The sequence below is a fragment of the Amblyomma mixtum genome, chromosome 3, assembly GCF_055824585.1.
Source record: "Amblyomma mixtum isolate Tamu chromosome 3, ASM5582458v1, whole genome shotgun sequence".
In the NCBI taxonomy this organism is placed as follows: Eukaryota; Metazoa; Arthropoda; class Arachnida; order Ixodida; family Ixodidae; genus Amblyomma; species Amblyomma mixtum.
Genome location: NC_143014.1, coordinates 101,845,777 through 101,863,729, shown reverse-complemented (window position 1 = coordinate 101,863,729; position 17,953 = coordinate 101,845,777). Strand labels below are relative to the sequence as shown.

The window sequence follows — 17,953 nt, the reverse complement described above, 5'->3', positions numbered from 1 at the left end:
TCGCACCCTACCATCCGTCTTCTAACGGACAGGCCGAACGCTTCGTTCAGGAAACAAAGAAAGCTCTTAAACGACTGAAAGGGGGCGACATCGAACTTCAGCTCAGTCGTTTCCTGTTCCAGCAGCACTTGCTGCCCTGCACGACTACAGGAAGAAGCCCGGCAGAGCTACTGTTCTCATGTCAGCTAAAGTCTGCCCTAGACTACTTGCACCCTGATTCTCAGGAAGGCAACTCGCGACGCGACCAGTTGTCGCGTAAGCTCCGCGCTACACCAACCCGCAAGTTTGAGCCTGGTGACTCAGTTTTCGCTAGGAATTTTTCGCCACATGGGTCTCGGTGGCTTCCCGCGATCATCCGCTCCTGCAAAGGACCTGTGTCCTATGAAGTCCAACTCCTGGACGGTACGTCCTGGCGTGGCACGTCGACCACCTTAGAAAGAGGGACTACAACCTACCTGATCTTACTCACCCTGCACCTGAACTCGAAATGCCTGAGCCGCATTCAGAGTCAGAAGACCAGGACGAACAACCCGCTAGCACTTCGGCCGAGACAGACGCCGACTCACTAGAATCCGGGCAGAGCCGCTCCAACTCAGAGAACGCGGATACCTCCGACAGAATTCCTCCGGCGATCGGCACCGTTCCTCGACGCTCCGCCCGAGAGAGGAAGTTTCCTCAACTCCGAGACTACTACGTCTAAGGGGAGGAGTGCTGTGTATCGTGGTGCTGCCACTCCAACTGTGTATCGCGCTACTGCCGCTCCAAGCGCCACTTCCCGTATAGTACTTTCTGTCTGGCCTGAGCATCGTATTTCGCTCAACACCTCATCCCCGCGTCTCCGCGGCTCTTCGGTCCTAGCACGTACGAAGCTACACGCGGACACGGAACTCTCTGCGCTCTCTCTCTCTCTATCCCGACTGTCTGCCCTGCTTGTACGCTTTCGCTTAATAAACAGTTTTGCCTCAGACTCCGACTGGAGAACACATACACTTCCTTGCTCTGTCTGGGCACACTGACGTTTGTCCGGCAGCTAAGGTGGTGGTGGTGGTGAAAAACATTTATAATGCAATAAATATTTACAGAGAGGTGATTGGGGTAGGCCCTATTGGCCCTTTCCCCTAACAATACTAGGTGGAGCCCCTATTCCGGGGCCCCATTGGCAAGCAACGCCGCCCGCGTCCGGTGAACCAAGGCCTTTTGGGTCTTTAGGTCCTGGCAGCCGAGCAGGGCCGCCTCCCAGTCCTCTCTGGTGGGGTTGGGGGGGATAGATGGGTTTGACTGACACGCCCAAACCATGTGGAAGGTGTCAGCCACCTCCCCACAGAACTGGCACGTGCCATCAAAGGATGTATTGAAATGTTTAAGCACCGCCGGGCACAGTACAGTGTTAGTAAGAATTTTGATGGCGCATTTATGGCTGAGAAAATTGAATTTAAAAATTTTTCCCGCCACACGATTTAACCTCGTGACGTCATCACTAAAAAGGACTGGGCACATACGATTTTCAGTCCCGGGCTGTCCAGACTACTTGCGGACTCGGTTGGTTGGTTGGTTGCGACTGAGAGAAGGACGAAAAGGAAAAGTGCACGGGCCTGCCAACTGGCTCCTGCCGAGCCACAACCGGTGCAGATAGAAGAGAGTTGAAAGATAAGAAGACAGAGTCCGGCGTACGATTTTATCGGGCAGCCCGAAAGCTCCGCCCACCAACAAAAAGCTGCCCGCATCGCCATAGCAACGCTGCCCGGAAAGTGAAGCGCCGCGCTGCAGCCATATTGAGTTAGGCGCTCTGTGCATTCTGAGTACTTTTCATGCCCCTGGAGGACGATATCGTGAGTTAAACCTTCAAATGAGCTCCGTAGCTGCTCTCTGAGCCATCGTAAGACTTTTTTGTTCTTGCATCTTCGTTTTACTTTCTTGAAATCCACTACACACGGACGCGCGTTCGGAGCTGCGAGCGCGTATTGTTTGCTTGTGTCGTCAAGAGGTTTTTGTTCGCTTGTTATGCTACTTGCTGTCTGCGAGCTTACCTGAAAGCATCGCAGATGAACAACTCGTAGACTGGAGCAGTTAGCGCATGTTGCAAACGTTTTTTCAAAGGCTTTCGTCTGTCTTCCTATCCGCAACGAGTTGGGCTACTTTGTGCGAACTTCGCCGCGAGCAGTAGCGGCGAGCATTTCCCCGAAGCTGAGTTCTGTAATCACCTACGCTAAGCTAACAGTATAGTCTACAAATCGACTGAGTGATCGTGATCGAACGCTCGGCGTTGCTTCTGCGTCGTGGTGACCGTGGCCTGCGTCGTCTGCCAGCAGATGACAGCGGCCTGCTACGGTAACCGAAGGGGGGGCCGGCTCCGGCGGCGAGTTCGCAAGCAGCCCCTGGTACAGTGTATACTGTCATGGTACTGTGCCCCTGGCAAGTAGGTCATGTGACCATGACAGTATTTCCTGTCACAGCTGAAGCCTAGACCTGTCGGCAAGTAGTCCGGAACTGAAAAATCGAATACACATACTGGTTGCCGCCGTTTTGACGTGAATGGCAGTGTCACTTAGACTGTAGTACCCCCGCCAAAAAATGTGTCAACGCATGCAGTTTACTTGCAAAATCGCTCGGTGACGGTGACACCTGCATTTCGTGTTGGGTACTTTCTAGCGTATAGAAGCTCCTCTTCGTCGAGAGTGAGTGGTATATTTGTGACTAGAACGCGTTACCATCTCAATACAGGCCAACCTCAATTTGTCCTCCGTGTATTTCGTGCACTCTTCCACGCAGTTTCAAGTGAGTTCAGGTTGAGACTCTTATAAATGCGTTTGTGGTGATGTGAATGGTATTATTTAACGCAAACGTGCAACACACCTTTAGTGCCGTTACGCAGCGGAGGTAGAAAATGTTTCTTTTTTTTTTTTTCAGCGGACAGCGAACCTTGCTCATGTACTGTTCCACCGACGCCACCAAGTGCCAACCTGCCCGACGGAAGAGAGGTGCTAGAAGCCCAGCCCACACGCCGCAAACAATAGCTCGAGGTCTTAGACATTGACGCCCAGCGCGAAGTGTACAAGACGCGTGCCAAATAAAGTGAGAAAGCGGCCAGAACTCGACGACGGGCATCAAGATCGCCAAAGAAGAACGCTAACCAACGTAGCCCGGCCGAACGAGACTCGGGACCCCCCGTTTGTGTCTGACTTTGTCTCCATCTCTGTCGAAAGCAATGCAAGCGCTTCTATACTTGCAGCCAACTGCTTCTTTGGTCAGGCCAAAAGCGCGGCAAATGCGCTGCAGGCACACGGGACGCGCTCTTCTGGGTAAAGGCGCGTGGCTCCGTGTAGAGGGAACGCACGCGCATGCAAGACGACCAAAGCACCCGCGCGCGCCCAGCATGAGGATGACGACGAAGTGAGGGGTATATAAGGCGCGGAAGAATTTTTAGGTCTACGTGGCACTAGATTCAGAGGAGTCCACCCCACGTTCTTTTTTCGCTGCGTTCTCCTTTGTTCTCGACCTTTCGCAACTTGGCGTTCGATCATGGATCCTTGCGAAGGCTACAAGAAGTTTCACCTGCCCTCTAGCTCCAAAGACTCTACGATGCTATCGGTTCGGTTCCCCGAGAAGCTGTGGAAGATCGTGAACGAATGCAAGTCGGGAGCTATTTCCTGGTCCACTGACGGCAAGGCTGTAGTGATAGAGTACGCAAAGTTCCAGACACAGTACCTGAACAGACGGGAAGACTTCAAGACCAAGAATATCAACAGCTTCATAAGGCAACTTAATCTGTACGGGTTCCGCAAAGTCGGCCCTCACTACAAAGTGATTTGTGCCAGCCAGCATGACGGTGCCGACGTGCACGTGTTCTGGAACGAGTCCTTTCTCCGAGGCCGGCCTGACCTGCTGTCACGGGTGACTCGCAAGGGCGGAGAGACCAGGCCGAGATCCCTGCTGCACGCAGACGACGGTTGCTCGGCAAAGCTGCCGCCGCACCACAACGGCCACCCGGTCCGCGGTCTTTGTGCTCAGGTGAGCTGACCTTCAATGCTACGCGGCGCGTGCAGGCTGTTCTTTTTAACACGTCACTGTGAGGGTGCCTGCGTTCCACAGTTTGTGCCCTCGATGTTGCAACAGGCATATTCTTGCAGCGGATTTTTTTTTTCTGCACCAAAGAAAGCGACAGCACCTTGTCGAACATTCGTCCAGGCTTTCATTATTCGTCCCGGCTGTCTAACCGCGGCGGAAAACAGAATTCTGCCACGAGCGTTCGACACCTCGACATTTTTTGTTAAGCTGGGTGCAACTTCTGCATCGTGGCTTTTTCAGGTCTCGGGAGCTTGCCGCGTTACCGAACGCGTTAATGGCACTCAGCCTTAAACGTGACACGACGCGCTCTGAAGCATAATGACGCGGCCAAACGCACATTAGACCTGCTCATTACAGGCATTACGCTCTGTGGCATACGAGAGCACGCGCTATGGGGGAGGGAGAGCTTTTTTGGGGCCGATGTTGTCTCTCGTTCGTGGCACGCGCTGCCTCTGCCACCCGGCGCTCGCTCTCGCAGCAGCGCGTGGGGCCATGACCGTGATGCTGCCTGTCGTTGCTTTTTCGACAGTCGCTCGTCAAGTTACAGCTCGTGCTCCATTCTATATGAATTTGTTGCCGGCCTCTGATCTTTTTGCTTTTTGAAATTTTATCTTCCTAACCTACAACTGCGGCGCGTGGAGCATTCACTTCGGTTTACAAATTGCTTTTTAAGGCGGCAGCCAATGCCTCATCGTTGTAAGCAGTAGTTGTCGACAGAAATGTCACGCTTTTCAATTGGTCGAAATGGTCGTGACGTCAGAGTGCGCGAATTTCAAACGGGCTAATTGTACTTTGGCTAGTAACCATGCATCCAATTAAAGAGAGTGATGCTCCAAGTAAGTGGGATTGAGGTTAGTTAATAGCTTAATTAACCAAGTAGCCTAGTTAACCTTTCTAGTCAGACCAGATAAATAAATAAAACCGAGTAGGAAATTGGTCGAGTTGGGGAATCGAACCAGGGCCTCCGGAGTGCGAGACGAGCTCGCTACCACTCCGCCATTCCAGCTCGATGGTTTGGAATGGACAAAGGCGCGTCTGGTAAATACGGTGTCTTCGTTCACTCCCATCTTCCTCCCTTCCCGTTACGGCGAGGTGTCCACCGATATATGCGAGACAGATACATTTCCTTTCCTCAAAAATCAATTTACGGACGAGCAAGGAGTAGAGTCGAACGGGCGATGGCGTTCTGTGGACTCCCTGGCAGCGTTTCAAGACACATCAGTGACACAACCAGCACCACCGCGCTTAGACTCGCCGCACTTTAAGTCAACAAAGCACCCCCCTCAATTTTGTTTTTTTGGCTTGGACACGTTAATTTTTCTGCCCTGATCTGAAAGCAGCTGCGCAGTCGAGCTAAGATGAGGCGCTCGATTTGGACTTGAGTGCGTTGGATTTTAGCCTGAATTTGACCCGAAGCGCGGCGATGTGTACGAGCCGGCATTGTACTCGGCGTCGAAGGCAGCTGCCACGAGCCACGGCCGGACTGCAGAGAGGCTGGCGTGCACGGCACGCGCTCACGCTACTGCAGCCCTGCTGACGGCGGGCATTTCGCCTTCGAACGAAAAAGCTTTGTGAACATGAGAGCAAACTCTGAGCGGTAAAACAGGCACTCTGCAGCGGACTTATACTTTAGTTGCAGCCAGCTGAAACCTGCATTTTAGCTTAATTTTTATTTCTTTAAATGCTTGTTGAACGCTGCACGTCAAGCAAGCAAGAGTTCGATCCAGCTCAAATTCGTTTTTTGCCTAAATTTTACTTGAAATTAATTGCGTTGAATCTGCATACAAAGCAGATGTGTGCCCCTCTAAGCTACATGAAATTCAGCGAACCTGAATTTTTTTTTAACGTTTCTATTTTTTCCCGGAAAAGTTGGCTGTCGGCATGCAGCAATGTGTTAACCGCCCGATATGAATTTGAACTCGCGCGAGTTAGAATTTCGTTTCTTAGCCTGAATTTTGTCTTTGAATTAATCATCGAACGTTCGTTATATGATGCGTGAAGGTTAGATTTAAATCTGAGCGTCAGCGTTAGTACTTTTTGGATGGGTGAATCTCGTCTTCGTAGTTTTGCCTGGGTTTGACTTGAGAACGTAGGTGGTTTGAATTGAGTTTGAGTGAGCTCGAAATTGAATTTATTTGAACTTTTTCTCATTTGAGTTCGGCCTTTCAATTTTCCATTCTACTCAAAATTTCAGGGAGTTTATATATAGAACTTATTTGTTTTCCATTACATGGAAGCTCAAGTGAAAATTGAGTTAGAATTCGGAGTTTCTGCGCAAATTTATTTCAGAGCTCGAATCAATTACAAATGGAGTTAGGCTCAAGCTTAATTGCCTTACTCTTAATTTAAATTTAAAGCTTTAACTTCAATCCAAATTTAATTTAAAATTCAGTTTTATTTTTAGAATTTGACCTTTAATTTGAATTTAATCCCATGTTTGAGACCATTCCTGCGCTTGAATGTGATGTGATTTCTCTAATGTACAAGGTCTCCTTCAGCAAATACTGGCACTGTTCACCGCACACCGTGCGTGAAGGTCACAAGGCCCCGTCAGGCGCCATATGGACGCCTTTTGCCTCGTGAACCTCAGCAGATATAAAAAAAAAATTGCCAAGTATATGTAGCCCGATTCTGCTGAAATAAATTTCATTTCATTTCATTCCGTTCTGCATCTGGAATTTGATTTTAGCCGTAAACTCGAATTTAAACTTGTGCTCGACTACCTGGGTTGCAGTTTGAGTTCCAAATTGTGGTCATGCTTAAGCTGGAGAGTGAGTGATGGTAACATGAGAGAAAAAAAATTGAGCCGACGCTGAGGCAGCGATCGAGTATCGAGCGTTAGGTCTGAGTTTTTCCGTTGTTGCATAAAGTGTGTGTACTAAAGTACGATTTTGTGTACGCATCCTTTAATGACGGCACAGCGCGGCCCCTTATATTCATCTGTCAAGGCATGGCAACCCATGCGTAGCGCCCCCTGTCGATCGGATACTATTCCCTGTCACATTCGCGCAGTACTAATCTTTAGCGTGTATTCGTCTTCGTTATATCCAGATTTTACATTATAAACCAAATCAGTCCGTTATGTTTTGGTGATGTTATAATTTAGTGCGCGCGTCTCCCGTGTTACTTCCCCCTTTCATCCTTCCATTCATACACAAAAGAAGAAGCAACGTGTGGCACGGGCATCTACAGCAAGGAGGTTGATCAGTTTGCCACGCTATAGTCAGTCTATGCATGCGCTCAACAAGGCTAGATTTGCCATCACGTGGCGTGATCATGGAGGGACCGACTCGCTCCATTTCACTATATTTTTACTGCTTAAGACTAGGTTTCAAGGCTGTCGCCGGACACTCCCTCCAATTTTTTTTCCTCTATGGGTCCAACTTTGGTGGTTCACTAACTGGAGTATATCTAAACGAAAGCCTAGAACTTAATTGCGGCACTCAGGTCATAAAGTATGCATGCTACCATGGGGTGGCACCATGGAAGGAGAATGCAGGACAGGCCCATCCCATACGAAAGACTGCGCCGCGGTGCCTCAGTGGTAAGGCGCCCGTCTACCGAGCCGGAGTACCCGGGTTCGAACCCGAACGCGGCGGCCGCGTTTCTATGGAGGCGAAACGCAAGAGGCACCCGTGTGCTGCGCGTTGTCAGTGCACGTTAAAGATCTCCAGGTGGTCGAAATTATTCCAGAGACCTCCACTACGGCACCTCTTTCTCTCTTCTTTCACTCCTACCTTCCTCCCTTCCCTTACGGCGCGGTTCAGGTGTCCGCCGAGATATGTGAGACAGATACTGCGCCATATCCTGTCCTCAAAAACCAATTTTTACTTTACTCTTTTTTTTCAGCCAGCCGTAAACCCCGTCCCTGTCTTTCTTTGCCTCCCAAGAACCAGGGCTCTGTAATTTCATAGCTGGCTAGGCAGCTCAGGTCAGTCCACTCTTCTTGTGCGTTTGCCAGTATACGGCTTCATTGTCTACTTGCACATGGGGCTTTCTACTTTCAGCATGGACAGAATGCCTTATACTTCCAGCAATGTACCCAAGGCTCCATAAGTATTTAAGATACTGAGATTGAGCACTGATACTGTTCACTTATGAATGCACTGGTAGTTTTTCTTTGTAATGTTTTTAGCATCTGAGCTCATATTTATGGCAGTGCTTGCACATGCATGCAGTGTATGTAATTGCTGTTAATAATGCCACATTCCTGGACATTCTCATGGCGCGTCTCCTGGCTGAACTGCCTTAACCGCTATCCTGGCTAGCCTTAGCCATGGTGGCGGGCGGTGCTTCTTCGTCGTCTCTTCTTCAGGTTCCGCTCGGGAGTTCGCTGCTGCCTGGTGCTGCTCAGTAAAACGTGACCTGGCTGTCCCGACTGTATAGCCGTGACATATTTGGTGGAGCCGGCTGGGTAACGTCCCATGTACACTGACTCTGAAGACACCTTTGAAGCCAGCTCTCAGTGCGTGGACACAACCCTCGTCCACAAAGCGAGCCACCGCCTGCGAGGCCTACAGCCAGAGTTCAGCGGCCTGACAAAACCGGCAAGAGATATGACATCAACCACTGGTAGCCAGACCACTCAACGTTTTGGAGCTGACACTCCGTTCGTACTCCACGCGCCCAGGTCACCGCCGACGTTCCACGGTGACAGGTTCGAGGACGTTGAAGATTGGTTGGCCAGTTTCGACCGTGTGGCAGCCTTGAACCAGTGGGACGGTGAGTGCAAGTTGAGGAACATTTACTTCGCACTAGAGGACTCGGCAAAAATCTGGTTCAAGAACCACGAGACCTCTTTTGCCACCTGGAAGGTTTTTCGTCACGAGCTGCTGGCGACATTCGGCACCAGTGAACAAAAAGAGAAGGCGGAAGTCGCTTTGACGTCGTTGACTAAGCCGGCCGGACTATTGCAGCCTATTGATCCACCACAAGTTCCTTTCTACCAATTCGGCATGGATTTACTCGGCCCCTTTCCGGAGTCTTCGCTGGGTAACCAGTACATTGTGGTCGCCACCGACTACCTCAGTCGATACTGTGAGACGAAAGCTCTTCCCCGTGGAACAGCTGCGGAAATTGCCACCTTCTTCATGCACAACATCGTGCTTCGTCATGGCGCACCCACGGTCGTTATAACTGACAGAGGAACGGCCTTTACCTTGGCGCTGACACAGGAAGTTATGAGACTCAGCAGCACGAGTCACTGACGAACAACAGCTTATCACCCCCAAACTAATGGACTCACTCAGCGCCTAAATAAGACGATCGTTGACATGATTTCCATGTATGTCGATGACGACCACCGCAACTGGGATGCAGTACTCCCTTACGTTACATTCGCATATAACACCGCACTGCAAGAGACTACTCACTTCACACCGTTTCGCTTAGTCCATGGTCGTGAGGCCATGACAATGCTCGATGCAATGGTGCTTCCTGGTAGTGAAAACTCCACTGTCGTAGGGGCCGACCGCTTTGTTCACGAAGCCGAGGCCGCCCGCCAACTTGCTCGGCAGCATATCCGGCATCAACAAGAAAAAGACGCTCGCCGTTACAACCATCGCCACAGGGATGTCACTTACCAGCCCGGAGAACATGTTTGGGTGTGGAGCCGAGTCCGTCAACGAGGGCGCTCTGAAAAGCTTCTTCGGTGGTACTTTGGCCCCTATAAAGTGTTATACCAACTCGGCGAGGTAAACTATGAAGTTCTGCCTCAAGGAACTGTTCGTTCCTCTAGACGACCAACATCCGAAGTTGTGCATGTCTCCCGAATGAAGCCTTACCACGCCCGCTAGCAGCTCACTCGTCTCTACCTTCTCTCTCTCCACTAAGCTCTTCACCGTGCGCACCCGTCGAGATGGTGATTGGCCAGAACCGCCTCATGGAATTCGGCAATGTCAACGTCCATCCCACACTTGCCGTGCTGTTTAACCACAACACGCTGCAGCTTGAATATTTCGTCGGACAGAGTACCCACGCTTCAGTGTCGGGAACGCTGAACGACCGCGTGCTGCTCCCACTGGAAGTAGCCAATGTCCAGACGACTGAGAGCGCAAAGGTCATGGCATTCTCCATCCGGACCACCCATATGCTCCAGCTATCCGCATCTATGATGATTGTCTTAGTGCCTCTACCTCCTCACGTACGAGATCAAGACGGCTGAGACAGTGGATTCCGCACCCGTCGCCGATAACTACTATATGCACCAGGACTACTACGCCTCTGCAAGGGCACTCCATGATCAGCGGATGTTCTTGCCCCAAAAGCCTGTGGCCGGGGAAGCGGCTGTCGGTCCACACACCCTGCTGCGCCGAGGGCGACGCTTTCCAGAGGAGGGGAGCAATGCCACATTCCTGGACATTCTCGTGGCACCGTCTCCTGGCCGAACTGCCTTAACCGCTACCCTGGCCAGCCTTAGCCATGGTGGTGGGCGGTGCTTCTTCGTCTCTTCTTCGGGTTCCGCTCGGGAGTTCGCTGCTGCCTGGCGCTGCTCAGTAAAACATGACCTGGCTGTCCCGACTGTATAGCCGTGACAATATGTCAGCTTTTTGTTCTCTGTTCTCCTTTCTTGCTCATAAAGTACTTGTGTGATTAAAGTAATTGGACATTGTGTCAGAAGCTTTATGAACACGAAGGAGGGCAAAATAGAGGAAGAAGCAAACTGGCACAGAGCAAATGCATACACTCCAGTCATATCCATGTATAGCATAGGGCCCCAATCTGTCTCAAGCTGCTTAATTGTTGTTTTCTGTCTGGGGTCCATCCCCACCACACGTATGTGAAGGGTAAAATAAAACTAGTTTTAGTATACTTCTGAGGCTTTTTGAGCATTTACAAAAATGCAGCATAAGGCTGCGGGACCAGTGTGAGGCCGGTGGAGCCACTACCCTGCTGGGTGGTGGTAGCCCAACGACAGGTTGGAACACTTGCCTGTCCCTCTCCTTTACATCACCAGTATTCTTTTTTCATACCCTCTTTTTTATTCTTGTCCTCATTAGCCTCATCTTTTTCTCATATTCTGTATGCCCATTTCTTCTCTTGCTCTTCACATCTTCATACTTTTCTGTTTCATGTCAGGGACACAAATTGGCATAAAAAGACAAGATAACGCCTGTATTAGCTGGTTTTGTGGTGCAGGATGCCGCTCTGAAACTTGGCTGCCAGCTGTATTAACATGGCAGACTCCGACGGGCTTCACACTGCATAGTTGGTTACCCTCTTGGTTCATTAGAGAATAGCACACCAGTGGGTTTCCGTATAAGAAGCCCAAATGTGATGTGTACAGCACTTTGCAAACGGCAGTCTTTTGAAGGAGTAAGCATTTTCACATGACAATTCTGCATGGGAGACTATGAATGCAACTGGATCAAAAAGCATGCATAAGCCTGCCAGTCAAAGGATGAAGGAGCAGACGTGAACCAAAAGCATGCAGAAATACATAGGCTGATTAGAGGCTATAACCGAGTTGTGTATCACAGCAGTGAATTTGTGCGGCATAAAATCTGGTTACCCCTGAACATGAAGTCAACTCAGCAGTCTCCTGCACAAATAGGGCACACAGTTTGTTCGGCTCCACATGCACTATTGTTTGCCAATGGATCAGTGCACCTCAGAAGTTGCTCTTAGCACATTTGTGTCGACATTTATGAAAAGGAAACTTAATGCAGCAATAAATTTGGAAATATGGTAGACCAGGGAATCTCCAGTGAGAAAAAAAACAAAATGTGGAGGACAGCTAGAACAGCAGGCTTTTTATTGAAAAAGAAATGAAATAGATGATCCATCTCAGTGATTTTCTCTATGCCTCTATGAACGAAGGCAGGAAATTCTCGTAGCAGGCAGACGGGTACAGTAGCTAGTGTTCTTAACATGGAGGCATAATATGATGATTCGCATCACACTACAGAGTCAGTGACTGCCTTTTTTTTTCTCCTAAGGTTGTACATGAGCCAAATACGGTTCGCTTGGATGGGTCTTTTTGTATTGATGTATCAGTTAATGCTTCATTTGTTAGCTGTCTTGAATGCATGAGCACTCAAAAATTGGTCACTACTGCATATTCCACTGTAGCCCCTAGTAGTTATTTATATGAAGGAGTGCCATGTAATTTTGGCAAATCAAACAAAGAAAATTGATTCAGCCATGAAGAGTTGCAGATAACAGGACGCCGTTAAGCAGGAATTGCAAGTTCCAATGAATACCCGCGTACTCAACAGGTCTGCTCAAAAAGATCCTGAGCACCCTTGGTGTTACTGTGTACGTTAGAAATAAGCACTAAAAACTTACATTTCTACAGACATGCAACTCATTTCGGTTTTGTTTTTGGCTCAGAACAGACACCGGGCTTGTGCACATGAATGTAAAGAAATATGTTAGGAGAACTTTAGAGGCCATTACCTGAATGAGTGCCTACCCTGCTTGCCTTAGTACAAGGAAGTGAAATCACCTGATCACGTTTTAATTTTGGCTGCTAAGGATGTTCAAACCTGGTGGTTGTACCCTATTCAACAGCTAGCACACAATCTTACTAAGCAGTGTTTTATGCAAGAGCATGTGCACATTACCTACTATACATTGCAGATCAAATTCAAATGCAAAATACTGGCTGGCTAAAAGTTATGATTTCACTCACATGCAAGTGCAATTTCAATGGGGCACACATCTGCTGCTTACTGCTGACTAATATTCAGAGTTAAATTTTCAAAGCTCAAACTTGGGTAAAAAAAAAAAATTCTGGGTCCCTTCACTCTGCCATAAGATGCCTATTTCAGAAATGTACATGGTTGATGAAAGTAGTTCTCAGTCAATACAGTACTGTTAACACCTAAATATACCTCACCCCTGCATTATTATGAAAGTTGTACATTGTTCACATCTTCCTGCCTGCTAGTGGCATGGTTTGTTTTCTTTGCCACTTATCAGCACCGCACAGCCATAGAAGCATAGAGCTAAAAGCAAGCTCAGATGCTACATTACACAACAATGAAAGGCTACCAACGCATTCCCAATTTTCAATATGTGGATATACCTGCACTCAGCCTCTTAAAGGAAAGGAAGAAAAGGTTTTGAAGCATTCTGTCCTACTTTTTAAGGATAGAGTTGATCTGGCAAGCTGGCGTCACTTTATTGAGTCCAAGTTGAGAACCACTTATGGAGTCACCAGTGCATCACTGGAAATGCAAGGCATTGGTAGGAATGGCTGAGGTGAAGACCTCATATACGCTCGAGGTAGCAGCTGATGCTTGGGCCTTTCGTGTGTTGCCATATGTGTAGCAGAAGGATGCAGGACCAGTGAGCAGCCAGCAGAGCCTGTACTAAACCAAGTGGCATTGACACAGTGTTGAGCTGGAACACTTACTTGTCTGCTCCCATCCAGTTCAACCCAGTTCTCTCTTTTTATACTGTCTTGCTTCATCTTTTTCTTATTCTCTGACATCCTTCACTTCACGACTTCCTGTTCAACTCTACACGCCCGTCCCTTGTCCTGTACCCCTTATATATTACTTCTTGTTCATTCTCTTTTCTACTTCGTGAGAGTCCTTAGAGACGTCTCTTATGGTCACGAGATGAGGATAAGGTGGCATAAGTATTTAGGCAGGACATTATAAGAGAGGAGGAAGGTAAGCAAATCACAGATACAATCATTGGTCGCACTACATTGCTGTACAGTTCTGCATGCTTATTTGCGGAAAGTCGTAGAGCTGATACAAGTGTACAGATGTACAAGAGATGCTTTATTCAGCATTCATTTCTAGTATTTACGCATCATATGTGCATAGTACATACATTGTTCTGCAAGCAGTTAAGCTATAACCTTCAATCAGCCGGTCAGAATTCATGTAGATTATGCTGTTGTCTGCTGTAAGCCATAATGCAACATGCAAGAGCACCTTCATTCTGGCTTTAGCACTGCTTTATCAAATTCACAGAAAACAGTATGAAGCCAGAAGCCCAAGCACTGAGCCATACATGTTCCATGCAGGGTCACAACCTGCCATGCCACGGCCAACGTGATGGGTGCAACCGTGCAGTGAGTCCGTCAGTTGCAATGGTCAGTCCCTTCAATGCCCTACAACCGGAGGTCATAGGCTGCCAGTACAACAATGGCTACTGGGATGGCGTGCCCTGCTGCTCGGCGGGGACAGGCAGCGAGGCAACCACCAACGAGGAAGTGGTTGCAGCTATGCAGCGCCTCATGCATTGTGCTAGAAACGAAAGCTACACACCTATTGGAGACATGAAAACACTGCTTGACCCTAATCAGGCACCCACGGTGGTGCTGCGCTACCAGGGCGAGCGTGCCCAGACACCACCACTTGAGGATTCTTTAACACTAAATGCGATGAATGCCTATCTGACTGATAAAACCAGACCCGACCAACTCCACAGCCTCCTGATGACTGATGACTGTCTCCCTGAACAGGAAGAAGCCATACATCCAGCTGTACAGCACACAGCTGCTAACCAACATGGGGCTATCCTCCAAGCAGCCGTGCAGCACCCAGCTGTCCAGAACATAGCATTCCCGCGTACAGGGGTCCAAGAGGCAGTCAACTGGCAGCCACCTGTCCAGCAGGCGGCCGAACGGCACCCGGCTGTACAGAAGGCACCCAACCGACCCTCAGTTATCCAGCAGGCAGGAGTCCAACATATGGCTGTGCAGCAGGAAGCTGTTCAGCGCCCAGCAGTCCAGAGTGTGGCCTTCCAGCATGCAGCCAACCAACACCCAGGCATGCAGAACACAGCTGCATGGGAGGCAGCCTCTCAGCATATAGCCTATCAGCATCCAGCCCAGCAGGCAGCCTTCCAGAATGCGGCCATTCAGCACGCGGTTTTCCAGCATACCGCTGCCCAGCAGGCAACCTTCCAGAACACGGCCGTCCAACAGGTAGCTTCCCAGCAGGCACCCTCCCACAGCATGGCCATCCAACAGGTAGCCGTACAGGAGGCACCCACTGAGTACCCGGCTGTTCAGCTCGCAGGCTTCCAGCATATAGCTGCCCAGCAGGCAGGCAGCGAGGGTGGTCAGCATGCAGCTGTTCAACAGATGGCTGTACTGCAGCCTGTCATGCAGCATGCATCCTTCGAGCACACAGGCCTTGATTACGCAGTAATAGAGCACGCAGCTACTCAGAAGACGGGTGTCCAACAGGTCATCCTGTACCCAGCTGCACAGCACATGGCCATCCAGCATGTGGCACTGCAGCACACTGCCATTCAGCACCAAGCTGACCAGCATGTGGCCCTCAAGCAAATTGCTTTTAAGCCTGTGCTCATCGAGCCTACAGTCTTCAAACACACACCCTTTCAGCCTGTGGCTCTTGAGTGTGCACCTTTTCAGCCTGTGGCCTTCAAGTATGCACCCTTTCCGCATGCGGCCTTTAAACCCGTGGCCTCTGAGCGAGCAACCTTTCAACCTGCAGCCCCTGAGCACACGTGTTTTGAACCCATGGCCAATGATCATGCAGCCGTTGAGCCTGCAGTTTCCCAGCAAGCAAGCACCGAGCATGCAAGCTTTGAGCACACAGCCATCACGAACACAGCCTTTATAAACACAGCTATCAAGAACTCAGCCATTGCGAACACCATCATCAAGAACATGGCAGTTGTGAACACTGCCACCAAGAGCACAGCTGTCCAGAATGCAGGTGTCCAATGTGTGACGGTTAAGAAAGTGGCCATCAGGAGAACTACTGTTGAGCAAGTGGCCCTTGAACAAGTTGCCCTCGAGCGAGAAGCTGTCCAGCACAGAGGCAACCAAAAAATGGATGTGCAGCAGGCCACAACATTCGACCATGCAGCAGACACAGCAACTGTGGCAGCTGTTGCAGCAAAGGCCTAGCACTCGCTTTATTGGAAAGACATCAGCAACCCTATTTCAAACAGGTGCTACTAGCAGTGCCAATGGTACTACTTTCTGCATTTAGCTCGGACAGACGCTTTCCATCACTTACCGTGCTACATAGTACCTGTTGTCCTGCTTTTAACTGCTGGAGCCAAAACTCTCGTTTTTCTCTTTTTTTGTTGTATTGTTACGCAATCATTTGATGGGTTTTTACATACAGAGCGTATATAAGCATCCTGGATATCATAATTACCCTGAGAACATCCACTCATTGAGTTTTTCACCAACCACAATTTTCATGCAGACTTTTTTTGGAATGATTCGGTCAACTGCTAAATGGCTATATTATCTGGCTTGTTTGTCTTTTTTATGTTTTATATGTTGCTCATAATGAGACTGGTGGGCAAAGCAAGAGTTTGGAAGTGTATTTTCACGTTTTCATAGATATGAATAAATGATTCATTTCCTGACGTTATTTGCATGAATTTCATTGACCACTCAGAACAACTCAGACGGATTAAGACCCCAGAAGGTCTGTCACCAGTTTGGCTAAGCTCACTGTTTCATTCCAATACCGCACAAAAAGCTAATTTTGATCCATAGCCACACAGGCTCATCTAGTTCTTCATAAACATCGCTACCACCACAGAAGAATGTTCATGCCAGTAATGTTTAGTTTCACATGCTAGTTCCATTGGTGATTTGGTGGAATGCCATAAATGTGCAACAGGCACAATTCCATCCTGCCATTTGCAGGACGAGACTTTGTGTCGTACACTGAAGCTTGAGGATGTGAGGAGAACCAGAAGAATGAAGCAACGAAAGCTCGCATTGCAATGCACAGCAAGCAAAAATAAATAACTGTGAATGTGCAACACGGCCTCCAAGCATCTCCCATGTCCATGGTGGTGGACAACAGGGATGCAATTGCAACCACATCGGCCAAGCCAGAGCTAGAGGTCAAGGCACAATCTCGACCAAAGACAAGCTGCAGCAATAGCTGCACTGCCCCTCGTGTGCCACCTGCAGCATGTGGAGATAGCATACTCCTGAGAATGCCCATACCCCATGCGCACTAATTCCTTGTGGCTCAGGCCTGCCTGGGTAACGTTGTTTCTTTGGGCAGCTGGTAGCGAAAATAAGGTACAAAATCAATACTGTTTAAGTCTTTTTTGTTGTCCACAAAGCATAAAAAAAAAAATTGACAAGCGACACATGTCCACTCATATGTAAACACATAGCGAAACTTGTCGGCTTGGCTTTTGATGCACGCATTAAAAAATCTGCCCAAACACCAGTGCAGAAAAGAATTTCGAGAGGAAGTATGTGCACATGCTGGACTAAGACTAGGCCCGAGCCCATCCATGACAATATGGTGGCACTGGCAACTAAATGCTGTCCTTGGGGACCTGTGGAGTGAACAAAACTAATATCTTTTCGGTATCATTTTATACAAAGAGAGACAGGAAAGGCCACAGGTTGTATGAAAAAGCATGAAGGTGAGGCCAAGCTGCAGAATCAGTAGCAATGAAATCCAGAACTAAATATCTGGGACAACAATCTAAGGGCTGAAGTAGCCACATGAACGTGCTAAATCCACGGTTTACTATATCATATTAGTTAAACTATTACTGGGTATCAGTTTTATGGGCAGACTGAAAAACAGCACTTTTCCATTAGGAACAAAATTCGTCTCCATGACTTAAGTAGAAGATGCACCGAAGAAACTTCAGCCAAAAGCCATGTCACAGGATGCAGCAAGAGAGACATAGCAGGTGAAAAAGGAAATGAAGCAGCTTTGCCTCGACTGCACAATGAAGCACTGACCCTGTTCACCCTGGAGGAAGTCCACACATACAGCTACCGTTATAAGAAATTGACAGACGATTATGATAGCCGGTAATGCGAAATTTGAGTGCAGCTCTTCACGTCTGGCAGGTGCGTGTTACGCTGCTACTCACCCCCTGGGATCTTCCCGGGGCAGCCACCTTCTAGGTGGCGTTTCGCTCTGCAACTTCGACAGCAAGGTAAGCCGACCACGAC

The 17,953-nt window shown here is 48.9% G+C and overlaps 3 protein-coding genes across 4 annotated transcripts in view; 2 read left to right on the top strand and 1 right to left on the bottom strand.

Annotated features, from left to right (window-relative positions):
* Window positions 1-17,953, bottom strand: part of LOC149351172 (cytosolic iron-sulfur assembly component 2B-like) — a 98,258-nt gene that overhangs the window by 55,228 nt on the left and 25,077 nt on the right. The window lies entirely within an intron of this gene.
* On the top strand, window positions 3,415-4,017 carry LOC149351174 (heat shock transcription factor, X-linked member 4-like). Its single transcript, XM_089583645.1, has one exon. The coding sequence runs from the start codon at window positions 3,520-3,522 to the stop codon at window positions 4,015-4,017; it is 498 nt and encodes a 165-aa protein (XP_089439771.1). The 5' UTR covers window positions 3,415-3,519.
* LOC149351173 (uncharacterized) lies at window positions 14,096-16,332 on the top strand. Its single transcript, XM_089580462.1, has one exon. The coding sequence runs from the start codon at window positions 14,114-14,116 to the stop codon at window positions 15,905-15,907; it is 1,794 nt and encodes a 597-aa protein (XP_089436588.1). The 5' UTR covers window positions 14,096-14,113; the 3' UTR covers window positions 15,908-16,332.